The following is an 18502-nucleotide window of genomic DNA, read 5'->3' as shown; positions in this document are numbered from 1 at the left end:
TTGTTTGTCTTTTTTCCTTGTTGCCAATACCATTTTCTTAGTTTGCTCTGTCTTAAGCTGTCATGCTAAGATTTTGTGTGTTTTTTCCCCTAGTTCATAATATTTCTGTTTTGTCTTCATTATATTCTTCTCCACCTTATATGTTTGTAGTGTTTCATATTTTATTTTTTTATCCGCCAATTCTCTTCTTTTGGTTGTATCTTCCTTTATTGCTAATTTTTTTTCTATGTTTATTATTTCCCTTTCCAACTGCTCTGTTTCCTGATTATAGTCCTTCTTCATCTTGGTTGCGTAACTTATTATTTGCCCTCTAATGAATGCTTTCATTGCGTCCCATAGTATAAACTTATCTTCCACTGATTCCGTATTTACTTCAAAGTACATTTTTAATTGTTTTTCAATAAATTCTCTAAAATCCTGTCTTTTAAGTAGCATGGGGTTTAATCTCCATCTATACATTCTTGGAGGGATGTCCTCTAGCTCTATTGCCAATAACAGGGGTAAGTGGTCCGATAATAGTCTAGCTTTATATTCCGTTTTCATAACTCTCCCTTGAATGTGGGCTGATAACAGGAATAGGTCTATCCTTGAGTATGTTTTATGTCTAGTCGAGTAGTATGAGTATTCCTTTTCTTTTGGGTTTTGTTTCCTCCATATGTCCACAAGTTTCATTTCTTGCATTGATTTAATTATAAATTTGGTTACTTTGTTCTTCCTGTTAATTTTTTTCCCCGTTTTATCCATATTTGGATCCAAATTCAGATTGAAATCCCCTCCTATTAGTATGTTCCCTTGCGTATTAGCTACCTTCAAAAAGATATCTTGCATAAACTTTTGATCTTCTTCGTTAGGTGAATATATATTAAGTAGATTCCAAAGCTCTGAATATATCTGACATTTTATCATAACATATCTCCCTGCTGGATCTATTATTTCCTCTTCTATTTTAAATGGCACATTTTTGCTAATTAATATAGCCACTCCTCTTGCTTTTGAATTATACGATGCTGCTGTTACATGTCCTACCCAATCTCTCTTTAATTTCTTGTGCTCCAATTCAGTTAAGTGTGTTTCTTGGACAAATGCTATATCTATTTTTTCCTTTTTCAGTAAATTTAGTAGTTTCTTCCTTTTAATTTGGTTATGTATTCCATTAATATTTAGAGTCATATAGTTCAGCGTAGCCATTTTATATTTTGTTTATCTTCTCTTTCCGTTTTTCCATCATTACCTTTCCTCCTTTTCCATTTCTGTTTTCTTATTTTCAACTCTTTACCAGACAACATTCCTACAACATCCAACATTTTCCTTATTCTCCTATTTCTATCTTCTTTATCCCCAATCTCCCCTTCCCCTCCTGAGTTGCCCTTTATCCCTTGTCGGACAACCACATCTCCCCTCTCCATTTGGATTTGCGAATCCACTCGCAAGCGTCAACTGATTTTGCAGTGACCGCTCTTTTCCCCCACCCAGCCCCCCCCAGAAAAGATTTCGCTTTTTATATGTCACAAAGGTCACTCTTTTAATTCCTTCCTTATTCTCTCTATTCCATTACCTTCCCTTATTAATTCTTGTCTATACTCTCTATGTTTTCCTCTAATTACAGATACTTTCACATATGCCCATTGTCTCTATTCACTCTTATACCTCTTTACCCGCATACATATCAATCGTGGTCATTTTTACCCTCCTTACCCGTCTTCATCCCTCAGACTATTTTTGTCTTTACCCACATACATATCAATCGTGATCATTTTTGCTCTCATTACCCGTCTTCATCCCTCAGTCTATTTTTGTAATTGTTCTGCAAATTTTCGTGCTTCTTCTGGATCCGAGAATAGTCTGTTTTGTTGTCCTGGAATAAATATTTTCAATACCGCAGGATGCTTCAGTGTAAATTTATATCCTTTCTTCCATAAAATCGCTTTTGCTGTATTGAACTCTTTTCTCTTCTTTAGGAGTTCAAAGCTTATATCTGGATAAATGAAGATTTTTTGCCCTTTATACTCCAGTGGTTTGTTGCCCTCTCTTACTTTTTCCATTGTCATCTCCAGTACCTTTTCTCTTGTAGTATATCTTAGGAATTTTACTACAATAGATCTTGGTTTTTGTTGTGGTTGTGGTTTAGAGGCCAATGCTCTATGTGCCCTTTCTATTTCCATTTCTTGCTGTAGTTCTGGACATCCTAGGGTCTTAGGGATCCACTCTTTTATAAACTCCCTCATATTCTTGCCTTCTTCATCTTCCTTAAGGCCCACTATCTTTATGTTATTTCTTCTGTTATAATTTTCCATTATATCTATTTTTTGAGCTAGTAGTTCTTGTGTCTCTTTAGTTTTTTTATTAGATTCCTCCAATTTCTTTTTTAAGTCTTCTACCTCCATTTCTGCTGCTACTGCCCGTTCTTCCATCTTGTCCATTTTTTTCCCCATTTCTGTTAAGGTCATATCCATTTTATTTATTTTCTTTTCTGTGTTGTTTATTCTTCTTCTTAAATCATTGAATTCCTGTGTTTGCCATTCTTTAAATGACTCCATGTATCCTCTAACAAGAGCAAGTATATCCTTTACCTTGCCTTTCCCTTTATCTATTTCACTGTATTCTTCCTCTTCTTCTTCCTCTGGGTTGGCCATCTGTTGTTTCTTTGCTGCCCTTTCCTCCTCTTCTTTCTTGTTTCCATTGTCTTCTGTGGTCTCTTCTTGCTGCAGGTGTTCTGCAGCTGTCGTTGCCGGCTGTGGAGATCGACTCCCCAGCTGGTCCCCCCTCCCGTCGGTGTGTTTTTTTTCATGCGCATCGCGCATGCGCGAGGAGTCGCGCATGCGCGGTTGCGCACTTTTACTCGGCTCTGTGAGCCATTGTTGTAGTTCTTTTTCTACCGACCTGAGGTAGTGGGGTCCTCTCTCCGCAGCGGGCCTCTTCGGACAGGTAAGGCCTTCACCTTTTTCCTCCGTTGTCTTCTCTTCCTCTCTTCTTTCCGTTGATTTTGATTTTTCTCCTTTTGTCTCCATCTTCTTTCCACCTTTATACTCACTTTTCTTTAACTTGTATTTCTGTGCCTTTGTATTTTCTCTTGTTTTTCCCGACTTTTCTGGAGAGGGCTGGAGTTCACCGTCCGGCCACTACTCCATCACGTGACTCCTTCTACAAACATTGAGAGTTGATGGATAGTGATATCTCCATAAGCAATGCCAGTGGACAGATGACCACCTTAACCCTGTGTGTCTCCACTTTTCTCCCAGCACCCTGCACAGAGACAGTTGTGGAATCCTTCCTTTCCCTACACCAATTTTTGAGATAGCAAAACTATCAACTTTTTTGTGCCTAAGTCCTCCTCAAAAATTATTGCATTCTGTTTGAAAATGGCTTTAATGCCGAGCAAATTATTTAATTTTGATTTCAGGTTTAGGCAGTAGTTCTACCTGCTCAGCGTCCCATGTTGCTGGCAAGTGAATCAATTTGAACTTGAGAAAGTGACTTTAGACGAAACAAGTTGAAACAACTCTAATTTTCCAAGAAATTGGTTACAATCACCTGCTGATCCTTTCTGGGGCTGACCTATTGCCATGCTAATTCCAGCCACAGTGACAGGAAGCGTTGTCACACCAGAGGATACTACCGCCGTGGGGACAGACACAACTGGTGGTTTTGTGAGTGTAACTTGAGCAGTTGGCGCTGGCTGTGACTGAATTTGTCCTTGAGCTTGAAGTTGTGATGTGGAAACTCTGGCCTGAGAAAACAAACAAAAAATAGAAACATTACCAAAGGAGAAGCTGCACAATCTTCAACTTTAAATACCAAGAAAAACCTTGAGACTAATTTAAAAATGTGCATGATAACTAAAATGCCCTGAACTTTTCCAGCATCTTAAGCTCAATGCTCTAATTCTATGCAAGTGAAAGAACACATCTCAGTATCTGTGTAGATTTACATATTGTACTGCAAAGAAAAAGACTATTTATTCCATTGGCACAAAGCACAATCTGCTGTAGGAACTCAATAGGTCGAGCAGCATCAGTGGGTAAAACAAAGTGCCAGTTTTAGGACGAACCCTTCATCAAGACTGTTGATGCAGAACGTAATACCACACCATGCACAGAAAAATTATCTGTGTCTCAATTCATATAGTAAATACATTTTTTTTTAATTTTTGTGAGAGCAAATGTATTATTATGAGGTCATGAACAAGATGATGGAATTTCAAAAGCTTATTTTTCTTATAAGTGGGCTGACACTTCAACTTGCCTCGGATTACAGAAATAAATGAGTACCTGAATTGCCAAGACATATGGAGTTATGGACCAAGTGCTGGTACATAGGGTTAGTCCAGATGTGTACTTGATGGTCAGCATGGTCATGGGCTAAAAGGCCTGCCTTGATGCTCAATGATCATGTTTAGCTAAGTTTAGATGTTTCAGAAACCTTGGGGCAAATTTCAATACAGCAACTGGTGAGTGAAGTTGTGTGCCCGATGAGAGAGGGGGGGGGGGACGGTGGAAAAATGTGATTAAATTGTCAAATTCAATTAAAGTGACCCCAGCGTTCCATGAAATGTCAGCTCTCCTTTAAACCCAGAGAAGTGTGAGTGCCTGAGTAATTGTCGAGGAAATTTAAATGCCCTTAATTCCAGGCACATAGCATCAGCTGGGATAAAGCATGTTTTTTTTTGTAAATTTATTTTCCATTTGCATCAAACATAAACATATATTTCTTCATCTTGAACAATACATTACAAAAGAAACGATGCAAAATGATACATAATTTTGTTTTTATTCACCATCCCCCCCAAAAAAAAGCACAAAAGAAAAAAATGGAGATTACATATATCCAAATACGTAAATCTTATGTTTTAAATCAATTCAAATATATCTAACAGTAATCCTAATGATCATATATCCATTTAAATTCAGTATTGAATCAATTCTCTAAAGTAAAATAAAACATCAATATAACTCCATTCATAAATATATATAATAGTGGAACTTTCCCTCACCACCCCCCCCCCCCACAGTGGCACAAGATTCACAAGACAAAGGAACAGAAGCAGGCCATTAGGCCCATCGAGTCTGTTCTGTAAATCTACACTAAGCTACACTAGTTCCAATTTCCAGCCTTTTCCCATATCCCTTGATGCCCTCACTAATGAGAGATACTTGTCTATTTCTTGTTTAAATACTCCCAGTGATCTGGCTTCCACTGCTGTATGCGGCAGTGAGTTCACAGATCCACGACCCTCTGGCTAAAGAAGTTCTTCCTATCTCAGTTTTATATGGATAACCTCTAATTTTCAGACTATGGCCCCTTGTCCTTGATATGAAATGCCTCTATTAGATCTCCTCTCATTCTCCTATACTCCCAAGAATATAACCCAAGAGCTGCCAAACGCTCCTCACACGTTAGCCTTTGCATTTCGGGAATCATCCTAGTAAATCTCCTCTGCAGTCTCTCAAACAACATCACATCCTTTCTAAGGGCCCCAAAACTGCACACAGTGCTCCAAATGAGGTCTCACCAGTGCCCCATAGAGCCTCATCAACACCTCTTTATTCTTATCCATTATTCCTCTTGAAATGAATTCCAACATAACATTCCCTTTCTTCACTACCACTTTCTTCACTAAAGAAAAAAAGCACCACTCCTCTCTATTGTGCGGGATGTGGCTCATTGCCACAAATGAGCCCATGAACAGCTGCCGATGGACTCTGGCACCCTTCACCTCCCAGGTATTACATCAAAACAGAGTCCCTAATTTACTAGTTCATTGTTTCGTTGCAAATAATTCCTTCATATTTACTCGGCATATTAGAAGGCAACATATCCACAAAATCTGATGTCTGTTTGTAATCCATAAAAAATTTATTTTTGACATCAGGTAATACAATCTTCATCGTCGCCAGATAACGCAATGTAAATTTGTATCCCTTTTCCCAAAGATTTCTCTTGACTATATTAAACTGTCTCCTCTTAGCTAACAACTGTGTCGTAATATCCAGATAAAAGAAAATCTTCGAACCATGATATTCAAGTGGACTTTTCTTAATTCTTAATTTTTTTGCTGCTAAGGCTAGAATCTTTTCCTTGTCTCGACATTTTGAACACTTAATTACTATAGAGCAAGGTTTCGCATTTGATTGTGACTGTGGTCTGAGGGCTTGATGAACATTTTCAATTTCAATTGGACCTTCAAATTGATTCACCCCCAGAACCTTATGTATCCATTCTTGGAGAAACTGAATCATGTCATGCTTTTCTTCTCCTTCCTCCACGCTAGCAATCTTAATGTTGTTTCTCCTACTAAAATTGTCCATCTTATCAATTTTTTCCAAATTTATCTTCCTCTCATCAATTTCTTCCTTAACTTCAGACTTCTAAATTTTCAGCTTCTCCTTTATGTTTACCATTTTCATAAACCTCCATAATATTCTGATTTTCCTCATTGTTGTCCTTGTACTTATATCATATTTGTTGATAACTGCTTGTATTTTTCATTCATATAGTTAACCTCAGAAATTAAATATTTCTTTCCACATCATTTTGATATAATCCCACATTTCCCATACCATCTGTTGCAATTCATCATCAGTTCTGTTTATCCTTTTGTATAGCTTTAGTTTTACATTTAACTTGTTTAACATCTTCATAGACTGAAGCAACCTCTCCAAATCTGTCCTTGTTTCACAAAACTTGCTAATTCACCACTGAATTCAATCATCTCACTTGAACTTGACATTGCTTAAAGGATCCATTTTCTTTGGCCCGACACCATCTTTGCCAGCCAAAAGGCTGGTCACACTCGCTGCCTCTTCAGGCAACTCAACTCTCTGACAGGCCTTAGTTGTCAATCCAGATCCGGATTTCTCTGCGTCAGAGGTCTCTCTTCATATCCAGGAACTACATCTTCATCCTTTCCAGCAACAACAATTCCTCTCTTCAAAGGCATTTTAAAAAGTAAATGGACTAATCTTCTTCCTTTGTATTTTAATCTCTGTTTACTTTAGCTAATCATTTTCTTCTATTTTCCCAGGAGTTTTAGGATCCCAAATGCTTTAGGATCCCACATACTACATCCTCTGCATCACATGACTCCCATGAGGGATAAAGCATGTTGATGGACAAGAGGACAGGATAAGATTCACTGTCTTGCTCTCTTTGATCAGCGTTTCATTGCTTGTTTGCCAGCTGCATGCAGTTCCCCTAATGTAGTTACTAAATTCAGAACCCTTCTTCTTCTTCTTTCTTCTTCTTCTTCTTTGCCTTGGCTTCGCGGACCAAGATTTATGGAGGGGTAATGTCCACGTCAGCTGCAGGCTCGTTTGTGGCTGACAAGTCCGATGTGGGACAGGCAGACACGTTGCAGCGGTTGCAAGGGAAAATTGGTTGGTTGGGGTTGGGTGTTGGGTTTTTCCTCCTTTGTCTTTTGTCAGTGAGGTGGGCTCTGCGGTCTTCTTCAAAGGAGGTTGCTGCCTGCCGAACTGTGAGGTGCCAAGATGCACGGTTTGAGGCGATATCAGCCCACTGGTGGTGGTCAATGTGGCAGGCACCAAGAGATTTCTTTAGGCAGTCCTTGTACCTCTTCTTTGGTGCACCTCTGTCACGGTGGCCAGTGGAGAGCTCGCCATATAACACGATCTTGGGAAGACGATGGTCCTCCATTCTGGAGATGTGACCTACCCAGCCCAGTTGGATCTTCAGCAGCGTGGATTCGATGCTGTTGGCCTCTGCCATCTCGAGTACTTCGATGTTGGAGATGAAGTCGCTCCAATGAATGTTGAGGATGGAGCGGAGACAACGCTGGTGGAAGCGTTCTAGGAGCCGTAGGTGATGCCGGTAGAGGACCCATAATTCGGAGGCGAACAGGAGTGTGGGTATGACAACGGCTCTGTATACGCTAATCTTTGTGAGGTTTTTCAGTTGGTTGTTTTTCCAGACTCTTTTGTGTAGTCTTCCAAAGGCGCTATTTGCCTTGGCGAGTCTGTTGTCTATCTCGTTGTCGATCCTTGCATCCGATGAAATGGTGCAGCCGAGATAGGTAAACTGGTTGACCGTTTTGAGTTTTGTGTTCCCGATGGAGATGTGGGGGGGCTGGTAGTCATGGTGGGGAGCTGGCTGATGGAGGACCTCAGTTTTCTTCAGGCTGATTTCCAGGCCAAACATTTTGGCAGTTTCTGCAAAACAGGACGTCAAACGCTGAAGAGCTGGCTCCGAATGGGCAACTAAAGCGGCATCGTCTGCAAAGAGTAGTTCACGGACAAGTTGCTCTTGTGTCTTGGTGTGAGCTTGCAGGCGCCTCAGATTGAAGAGACTGCCATCCGTGCGGTACCGGATGTAAACAGCGTCTTCATTGTTGAGGTCTTTCATGGCTTGGTTCAGCATCATGCTGAAGATTGAAAAGAGGGTTGGTGCGAGAAAGCAGCCTTGCTTCACGCCATTGTTAATGGAGAAGGGTTCAGAGAGCTCATTGCTGTATCTGACCCGACCTTGTTGGTTTTCGTGCAGTTGGATAACCATGTTGAGGAACTTTGGGGGGCGTCTGAGGCCTAAGCCATTTCTTGCTCACGGTGTCGAAGGCTTTGGTGAGGTCAACAAAGGTGATGTAAAGTCCTTTGTTTTGTTCTCTGCACTTTTCTTGGAGCTGTCTGAGGGCAAAGACCATGTTAGTAGTTCCTCTGTTTGCGCGGAAGCCACACTGTGATTCTGGGAGAACATTTTCGGCAACACTAGGTATTATTCTATTTAGGAGAATCCTAGCGAAGATTTTGCCTGCAATGGAGAGCAGCGTGATTCCCCTGTAGTTTGAGCAGTCTGATTTCTCACCTTTGTTTTTGTACAGGGTGATGATGATGGCATCACGAAGGTCCTGAGGCAGCTTTCCTTGGTCCCAGCAGAGCTTGAAAAACTCATGGAGTTTGGCATGCAGAGTTTTGCCGCCAGCCTTCCAGACCTCTGGGGGGGATTCCATCCATACCTGCTGCTTTGCCACTTTTCAGTTGTTCAATTGCCTTATATGTCTCTTCCCGGGTGAGGACCTCATCCAGCTCTAGCCTTAAGGGCTGTTGAGGGAGCTGGAGCAGGGCGGATTCTTGGACTGAGCGGTTGGCACTGAAAAGAGATTGGAAGTGTTCTGACCATCGGTTGAGGATGGAGATCTTGTCGCTGAGGAGGACTTTGCCGTCTGAGCTGCGCAGCGGGCTTTGGACTTGGGGTGAGGGGCCGTACACATCCTTTAGAGCCTCGTAAAAACCCCTGAAGTCGCCAATGTCCGCGCTGAGCTGGGTTCGCTTGGCGAGGCTAGTCCACCACTCATTTTGGATCTCCCGGAGTTTGCGCTGAAGATGGCTGCATGCGCGACGGAAGGCTCGTTTCTTCTCTGGCCAGGATGGCTTTGCAAGGTGAGCCTGGTGGGCAGCTCGCTTCTTTGCCAGCAGCTCCTGAATTTCCTGGTTGTTTTTGTCGAACCAGTCCTTGTTTTTTTTTAGGCTACACACTCTACTGGTCTGGCAAGCCTATGGATGAACGACGCCTATCTGGTGTAGGCTTCATGGTCAAGAACTCCATTGCCTTCAAACTCGAAAACCTCCCGACAGGCCACTCGGACCGGATCATGTCCATGCGACTCCGCCTTCAAAACAAGCGTCGCATCACCCTCATCAGTGTCTATGCTCCAACCCTCCAGGCAGAACCAGCAGAAAAGGACAAGTTCTACACTGACCTGCGCAACCTCATTCAACGCACCCCTACAGCCGACAAGGTTGTCATCCTTGGCGACTTCAACGCTCGCGTCGGCAAAGACTCAGAAACCTGGCCAGGAATCCTGGGCAAGCATGGTGTCAGCAAGTGCAACGACAACGGGCGCCTCCTGTTGGAGCTCTGCGCAGAACAGCGGCTTGTCATTACAAACACCCTTTCTCAGCAGAGGGACAGCCTGAAGACTACCTGGATGCATCCCCGATCCAAACACTGGCACCTCCTAGACTACGTCCTGGTGCGAGAAAGAGACAAACGAGATGTGCTCCACACCAGGGTCATGCCCAGCGCTGAATGCCACACTGACCACCAACTGGTTCGCTGCAAGCTCAACCTTCACTTCAAGCCAAAGTCCAGGAACAGTAAAGTCCCCAGAAAGAGGTTCAATGTTGGAAACTTGCAGTCAGACGAAGTGAGATGAAACTTCCAGGCAAACCTCAAAGCAAACTCGAGGATGCAATCTGCCTCACGGACTCATCCCCGAAACCCTCTGGGATCAGCTGAAGACTACCATACTGCAATCCACTGAAGAGGTACTGGGCTTCTCCTCCAGGAAAAGCAAGGACTGGTTCGACGAAAACAACCTAGGATTCAGAACCCTAAAGCAGCACAATGACTACATCTCGTCACAAAACTTTTTGCATAAGTAGTTTACTTAAAGTAAGTGCTGATGAATACGAGATAGCAGAGATCGTACACAGTCCCACATTAGAGGCACCTTCCACAGCTTGTTCAAGCAATACAGTAAAACCCCGTTATCTGGAATTCAAACAACCAGCAAGTAAATGTTCTCTGAAATAACTCATCAACCTTTGGTGAAGATGGGAGCAAATATTCAACTAGCAGAGTGCTTTGCTTGGAGCAGCTATTTGAATAATTTTGTGTTTGATTAAATTGGCATGGTCCAGAATGAAGAGCTGGTTGATGGTACCCACTGTTGAGATGACTCTCTTAAGGTTTTTCCTTATCCCTGCTTGGTAAGAGTCGTTAACTTTATTAGTATATTAATAAGTATATTAGTAAGGCTTTATCTGTAAACTTGGGGGAGGGGGGTTAATTATGATGATACTGTTCATCTTTCAGGTGGCTCCATGGAGGGGGAGAAACCCACAGCTGCAGCGACAGTTAAACCTTTTCAAGGAATGTGACAAAAATAAAGTCAATGCTTTAAGATTTATATATATTAATATGGAAGTGGTTTATTCAGTGTAAGTACAGTATAGTGCTTTTGTGTTTTAAACTGTTTATTCTTAATGCAGGTGTGTTAGTAAGGCATTGTAAGAGTTTATCTCAAGCAACAGGAAAACTTGCTTCTCAGGCATCTACCAATGCACAGAGGTGCCAGATTCCAAAGGTTTTACTGTCTATTCACAGCAGAAAGTTTCAACCGAGGTACAACTTACAATGCGAGCGACTGGAAGATTGGTGACAGGACCAGCGAGGACGGCACTCCTTTGCGTCACTTGTGCTAACTGTTGTTGTTGCTGTTTGTGCTTCAGTTTTATTAAATGTTCCTAGCAAAAAACAAATGTAAGTCAGATATTCTTCCACAAATATATCTTGTAGAATAGAGAGAAATTTGAATCCTTAGATTTGGGATATTGAATCTGCAATGTTGAAAGATGTAAAACTGGGTATTTCTAACTTAATATAGTTTATTATTGGGCATCAGAAGTTTTGGTAACTGAAAATGTTAAAGATGTACAAAATTTTAATCAATGGCCATCATTTAGGATTCAGAAGAAAGGAAGAATTATTCTTTGAAGAGCTACCTACATATGAAGGGCACAAAAGTGATGGAGAAACTAAACAGATCACGCAACATCCATAGAAAGCAAAATGCAGCCCTTCTTCAGGAATGATCTTGGATAGAAAGGTGGAGGGAGGGGAAGAGGACGAATGGGTAATCGGCGAATACAGGCGATGAGAAGTGATGGGGAGAGAGCAGAAGGCCAAGGATAGCTTTCTGATGAGAGAAGAAAGGGAAAGAGACACAAAGTCATGGACAGAGATGCCAGTGTGGTGTGGAATTGAAGTGGTTGGTCTCTGGGAGGTCTTTGCTGTTAGAGTGAACTGAGCAAAGGTGCTCAACGAAGTGATCTCCCAGTCAGTGTCCAGTTTCCCAATATAGAAGAGACCACACAATGAAATAATTAGATGCAATAACCTGCAGCTTCACAGGGGAGGTGTTGCTTGACTTGATGTGCGACCTGCTGCACTTTTGTGTCCTACACTAGAACCCAGCGTCTGCAGTCTTCTTATTTAACAATGAATCTGGGATATCCCTAGTTACAACGACACAAGTACCCTTTCTGCATGTGTTCGCCACCAACTATAAGAATGTGGCAGCCACATGGCAATGTTCCACCCTCAGCAAAGTAGCAATAATACATAAATATAAATACAAAATATGCCAAGAAACACTTGCAACAAGAGAGAAACCAAGCTAACACTCTAGTATAAATAAAGCCTTGAAAGAAGTAGTGGACACAGCCCAGGAAAAACCTTCACCACCATCGAGAACAGGAAAAGCTGCCGTCAGAGAGCAGCAGCAATCATGAAGGATCCACACCACCTAGCACATGCTCTATTCTCGCTGTTACCATCAAGAAATGCATTTGGGTGCTACAAGGTTCAGGAACAGCCGCTACCCCTCCAGCATCAGAGTCCTCAACAACAGATTCAATTAGGGACCCATTTAAGGATTCTTACTTTTGCACTTTATTTTTTTCCTCAGTTTTGCATTGGTTGTTTACATTTCTCTTTTTGTTTACATGTGTACATTGTGCACAGTTTTTTTTTGCACTACCAATAATTCTGCAGGAAAAGAAATCTCAGGGTGTATGTGATGTCATTTATGTACTGTGTCAATAAAACTGAAATCCGAGGTCATTGACCTTTCATTAGTTCTAATGAAATGCTGTCTGCCCCTCCTTTCACAGCCTGAAATCTTTACTCTGGTTTCTAAAGTAAACCCACAACCTTCCAACACTGACAATAATATTACTCACTGACAACTAAACATCAAGTGAACACTGCAATTCCTTCTATCTGATAACCACAGATGTTGCACAAGCCACATTATCAATATAGTTGCAGTTTTAATCTTACTGGGAGTTTCTGGACTCCTTTCAGTTGTGTTGTGGGTTGAGACTGGGGCTGAATTTGTTGGACTTGTACAGGAGCAGTCTGTGGTTGTCTGAAGAGTTGAATCTGTGCTTGAGGAATGGGTTTTCCAGTAGTCAACTGAATGCCTGTAGCTGAAGATAAAACTGCATCAGTAAATCATCAAAATACACTGACAATGATCTCCAAGCATCAAAAGTTCCAGTGATCAACAGCAAACAAAATGAAAGTAGCCCCACCCCCCCCCAAATAAAACACAAAGCAAAACTGTTGGCCTAAATATCAGTCCTTAAGTTAACCTTTAATTACCAAAGGCCACACTTTTTAGATTCAAATATAAACATACAGGCAGTCCCTGAGTTAAAAACAAGTCCTGTTCCCTTGGTCTGTATTTAATTTGAATTTGTATGCAAGTGAGAACAGGTACATAGGGTCCTTATTTAGCATCAATACACTAAAAGATCTTAAACATAATAATGCAGGTAATAATACAATTCTGTACTCAATAATAAAAGTAACTAGATAAAAGTTAACACAGGAGAAGATGATGGAGAGGTGGCTACAATACAGGTACCCCAAGGCCCTCCCTCATCTTCGCTCCTTTCGATCTGTGCTCACTCCTCACTCCCCCCTCGGTGGCGCCTCACTCACCCCCGCTTTGCCCAAGCAGCGGCGTTACGATGGTGCACACTGCTGCTTTCTTCTCCACCCTCGCTCCCCACTGCCAGGCTGCTCTTCCCCTGCTTTGCCCAGGCCACGGGCGGTGTCGCCTGATAGCATCATCGCAATGCTGCATGCTGCTTCGTTTCCCCCCTCCCTGAGATCAGTGTGGCGGGCTGTTGGGGGGAGCGAGGTGGTGGGATTGGTGTGGAGGCTGGTGGCAGACTGTCGGAGGTGAGTGCGGGGCAGTGGGACCAGTGTGGAGACCGTTGGTGACACAATACTAATAAAATGTAACAATTTTTGGTCATTACTATTAGAATTATGACTCAACCACGCTCAAACTGAAAATTGACGGCATTCTACTTCTGATTGGCTTGTGGTTCGTAACTACGGGCTGTTCATAATTCAGACGTTTGTTGCCTGTAATTTCAATAGTGGGGCACCCTTTGCTTTCCTTGTCCGCTGCACTTTTGGACCATGCAGTTTCTACCCATGCAGTCTGGACACCTTGTTCCATTATCATCCTTATAGCTTTTCTCAGACTTTTTATAGGATTAACTGGAATACTTGAGAGGCTTCCTTCTCCATCACAGGTGGTCGGGTGTTAGGAATGGCCACACACATTGCCGATGACTCTCTCTTTATTTTCAGTTGCTTGCTTCCTCTTACTTGAGGTTGCCCTCCTCACACGAGTTTGCACAGGGAAGCAACACAACTACTATTGAGAGGTGCAATTAATGATTTCTTCTGCTTAGATTTACTTGTAAGAAACTCCTACTTTGGGCAAAATTGTGCATCAGCTGTCATGCATACACCCACAGCTGGGCAGTCTGCTGCACAACTGGGAAATCTGCCCATTGAATTATTGAGTTAATCTGCTGCAAGTACAGCAGGTCTGGACAAACGTGTCAAGATTTTGTAAGATTTAATTAATCCTGTTAAATACTTAGGATGCATATGTATACATTGTATTCTTTTATTTTTGGGGGGTGGAGCAGCAGAACTACCAGCAGTTGGGTGATTGGCCTCTTTTGTCTTGTACATTTTAAATGAAGACCCCTTAGTGCTAAAGTGCTCAGTCATCCAAAGACCACTGAGCCACTGCTTTAGTCTGAGAAATTTAATCAAGATAAGGAAAAGCACTTTAAAAAAAAACACTGGAAAAAAACTCCTGGATGTTCAGGAGTTGGAAGAGGAAAAAGGCAAGTTTCTTCAGTAAAAGAGGAGGCACACACATCCCAGTAATCTCACCCAGGTTCCAGGAGGGCTACCCGGGTGCTGAAATTTGAAAGCGTCTTCAGTTTTAGAGCGGGTCAGACAGATTGCTGCCAAAACAATTTGTTACATCAAAGAGCAACCCTGATTTTCTGATTTAAATTACAAGGATTGGTTGGGGGAGTGGGGTGGGAGGAAGAAAGATGGCTATGTCATTGCAATCTGAACATTACAACATTTCCTAATAATGTTCAGAATTACAGGTATTCCTCTACTTACGATGGGGTTGCATTCTGACAAACCCACTGTAGGTAAAAAATTGCAAGTTGAAAAAGAATACAGGTATACCTCGTATAACACCAACAGCAATGTATCAGTCCCCACACTGATCCCACTGCCCCGCTCTCTCCTGACAGCACTGTATCAGTCCCCACACTGATCCCACTGTCCTGCTCTCTCCCAACAGCACTATATCAATCCCCACACTGTTCCCCCCACCCCACTCTCTCCCGACAGTGGAACATGCCAACTTTCCGAATGTAATAAAATAAGCAATTGACTGAGATGGTACAAAGAATTCATCGTTTTTTTTTGGAAAAATCAAAGATGCTTGCGATTATTACATAATGACAGTCACGCTATTGTACCTTCATAACTTTGAAAAATCACAAGTCGGATCGTAAGTAGAGGAGCATCTGTATTATAAAAATTACTTCGAACCACACAAAATACAAAACATTTGGTTCAGAGCCAGTAATATTGAGCAGAAATAGACCATTTGGCCCACCAAGGCCACACTAACCATCAAGCATTCCATGAACACCAATTCAATTTTTAATCTTCCACATTCCCATTGCCCCCAGATTTTACTATTCAGTTTTATTTATCATTATCAGAGTAAAATTAAGGCAGCTAGAAATAATATACAAGGACAATTTTTAATGACTTGTGTTTGGGAATCATGGAGGAGAGTAGCACTGGGAGGCGTGACAGACTGTGCTATATTGTATATAGATATGTTTTAAAGGAGATAAATTGTGGTTTTTTTTTTAGTGTAGGTCACAAACATACACAAACACTTCACAACACAGATCTCATTTAAAATGCCAGAGCTCTGATCAAGCCAGACCATTCAGGCTCCCAGTGCCTTTGTGAAGGCAATGGAAACTGCTTTGCTGAACGACTTCACTAGTAAGTGCTGTGGAGTACTGGATTATTGTTTTGGAAAGCAACAGATGAAAGGGCTCAGAAGATTGGGTCCAGTGCCGCAATCTGTCTGCAGGCAGTTTGCTGTTCTTGGAAGGTCATGTAATTTTGCAAACAGAGGGAGAAAACAGGCTTTCTCTAAGAGGGAGAGAGAAAGAGAGAGAGAAAGAAAGAGAGAGAGAAAGAGAGAGAGAGAAAGAGAGAGAAAGAGAGAGAGAGAAAGAGAGAGAGAGAAAGAGAGAGAGAGAAAGAGAGAGAGAGAAAGAGAGAGAGAGAAAGAGAGAGAGAGAAAGAGAGAGAGAAAGAGAGAAAGAGAGAGAAAGAGAGAAAGAAAGAAAGAGAGAGAGAAAGAAAGAGAGAGAGAAAGAAAGAGAGAGAGAGAAAGAAAGAGAGAGAGAAAGAAAGAGAGAGAGAGAAAGAAAGAGAGAGAGAGAAAGAAAGAGAGAGAGAGAAAGAAAGAAAGAAAGAAAGAAAGAAAGAAAGAAAGATAGAAAGAAAGAAAGAAAGAAAGAAAGAAAGGAGAGAGAGAGGCTGACTGCTGGTTTTCTGCAGTGGCTTTTGGAAGCTTGTTTTGAAGATGGGCCGTGAGTTCTGAGGTCAGCCTGTTCAAATCCTTGTGGTCCATACAAGAGGAGATAGCTGACTGTATAATGTTTCGCCGGAGATAAGGGAAACAGAAAAGGAACTCTGTGGTGATCTTAAAAGAAAGAAGATATCGTTTGGAAAACTCTGATGGGGCACGTTTCTTCAGCAAGTGGCTAATTGGAAGGAATCAGATGTGTGTGTCCAACAAGCCTCTTTCTGAAAGCCAACAAGAACCTTCCTGAGTGGTAACCATTTACCTTTCAAGCACCCAACCCTGGTGAAGATTCATAAATGTTAAATTCTGTGCACAGTATAAGAATTACCTGATACCGGTAAACTTGGAGGAATGAGAAGTGAGATTGGACTGTAAATCAAAGAACTTTTCTGGACTTATACACACATTACATACACGTGTGCTTAGAATTAAAAGGGGGTTAAGTTAATATTAATAAAAGTTTGATCTTGTTTTTACATTTAAAGAAAATTAAAAGTAACTTTTATTTAAGTAACCATTTGTCATGGTGAATTTCTATTGCTGCTGGGTTTTGGGGTCCTCTGGGCCCATCACAGAGGAAACACATTGCATTGCAGGGAAAACATGCAAACTCCACACAGAACTGGAGCTGAGAGCTTCCTGCAGCTGTGAGGAAGCAGCTGTATTATTGTGCCTTATTAGCTCTGTTAAAATGCATCACCTGATCTGTCATTGCTTTGCCCAACTTTCCATTGATATTGTTTTATACCACGAAAAATAGCACCACCAGTTTTCATGCCTTCTATGAGTTGCTAATCACACTTCCTATATTCACACTCAGATCATTAACGTAACAGATAGAAATAGCCCCAGCACAATCCCCGGGGTGCACAGCTACTCATAGACTTACAAATGACTATCAACCCTTCCCTCCAAAGATTTAGAGTTAAAGAGACCTGAAGGAAGAAAGGGGAAAATTCACTTCAGACGTAGATGGCAAATCCAGGCTTAAAGGAAAAAAGAATAATGCCATACTGGGCTTTAAGGCTGTTCCATTAATCAATCTCTATAGCTGATAGGTATTGAATCACATCATCTTCACTAAATTTTTTTGAGAAAGTAACATGGTTAAGGGCTTGCATTAGATATAGTACATCCATATTTCACAAAAGTGATTGGCAAAAGAATGTGACAGGCAGAAGAATGTGACAGGATTTTATTTTAAACCAGGAATGGTTAGAGTCTGGTCCCTACTATATAACCATATACAGCACAGAACAGGCCAGTTTGGCCCTACGAGTCCATGCCGGAACAAATCCCCACCCTCCTAGTCCCACTGACCAGCACCTGGTCCATACCCCTCCAATCCTCTCCCCTCCATGTAATTATCCAGTCTTTCCTTAAATGTAAATAACGTCCTTGCTTCAACCACCTCTGCCGGAAACTTATTCCACATCCCAACCACCCTTTGCGTGAAGAAATTTCCCCTCATGTTCCCCTTATAATTTTCCCCCTGCAATCTCAAACCATGGCCTCTGGTTTGAATATCCCCCACTCTTTATTGAAAAAGCCTATCCACATTGACTCTCTCTGTCCCTTTTAAAATCTTGAACACCTCCATCAAATCCCCCCTCAATCTTCTACGCTCCAGAGAAAAAAGCCCCAGGCTGCTCAACCTTTCTCTGTAACTCAAATCCTGACATTCTCATGAACCTTCTCTGCACTCTCTCTATTTTGTTTATATCTTTCCTATAATTTGGTGACCAAAACTGCACACAGTATTCCAGACTTGGCCTCACCAGTGCTTTGTACAATTTCATCATAACATCCAAACTCTTGAATTCAATACTCCGATTTATGAAAGCCAACATTCCAAATGCCTTCTTCACCACTCTATCTACCTGAGTATCAGCCTTGAGGGTACTATTTATCATAACTCCTAAATCTCTTTGTTGCTCTGCACACCTCAATTGTCTACCATTCAATGTATAT

General features: G+C 41.7%; 1 protein-coding gene across 10 annotated transcripts in view; it reads right to left on the bottom strand.

The window, feature by feature from the left end:
- ep400 (E1A binding protein p400) overlaps window positions 1-18502 on the bottom strand; it is a 214171-nt gene that overhangs the window by 11085 nt on the left and 184584 nt on the right. For all 10 annotated transcript variants that reach the window (XM_069932505.1, XM_069932511.1, XM_069932506.1 and 7 more), the window contains 3 exons: window positions 12853-13001; window positions 11145-11255; window positions 3532-3727 (listed from right to left, as the gene is read on the bottom strand). In XM_069932505.1, the coding sequence (XP_069788606.1) occupies window positions 3532-3727; window positions 11145-11255; window positions 12853-13001 (456 nt within the window). The remainder of the gene's footprint in view (window positions 1-3531; window positions 3728-11144; window positions 11256-12852; window positions 13002-18502) is intronic.

Source organism: Narcine bancroftii, chromosome 4, assembly GCF_036971445.1.
Source record: "Narcine bancroftii isolate sNarBan1 chromosome 4, sNarBan1.hap1, whole genome shotgun sequence".
Lineage (NCBI taxonomy): Eukaryota > Metazoa > Chordata > Chondrichthyes > Torpediniformes > Narcinidae > Narcine > Narcine bancroftii.
This window is presented reverse-complemented; position numbering and strand designations above follow the sequence as displayed.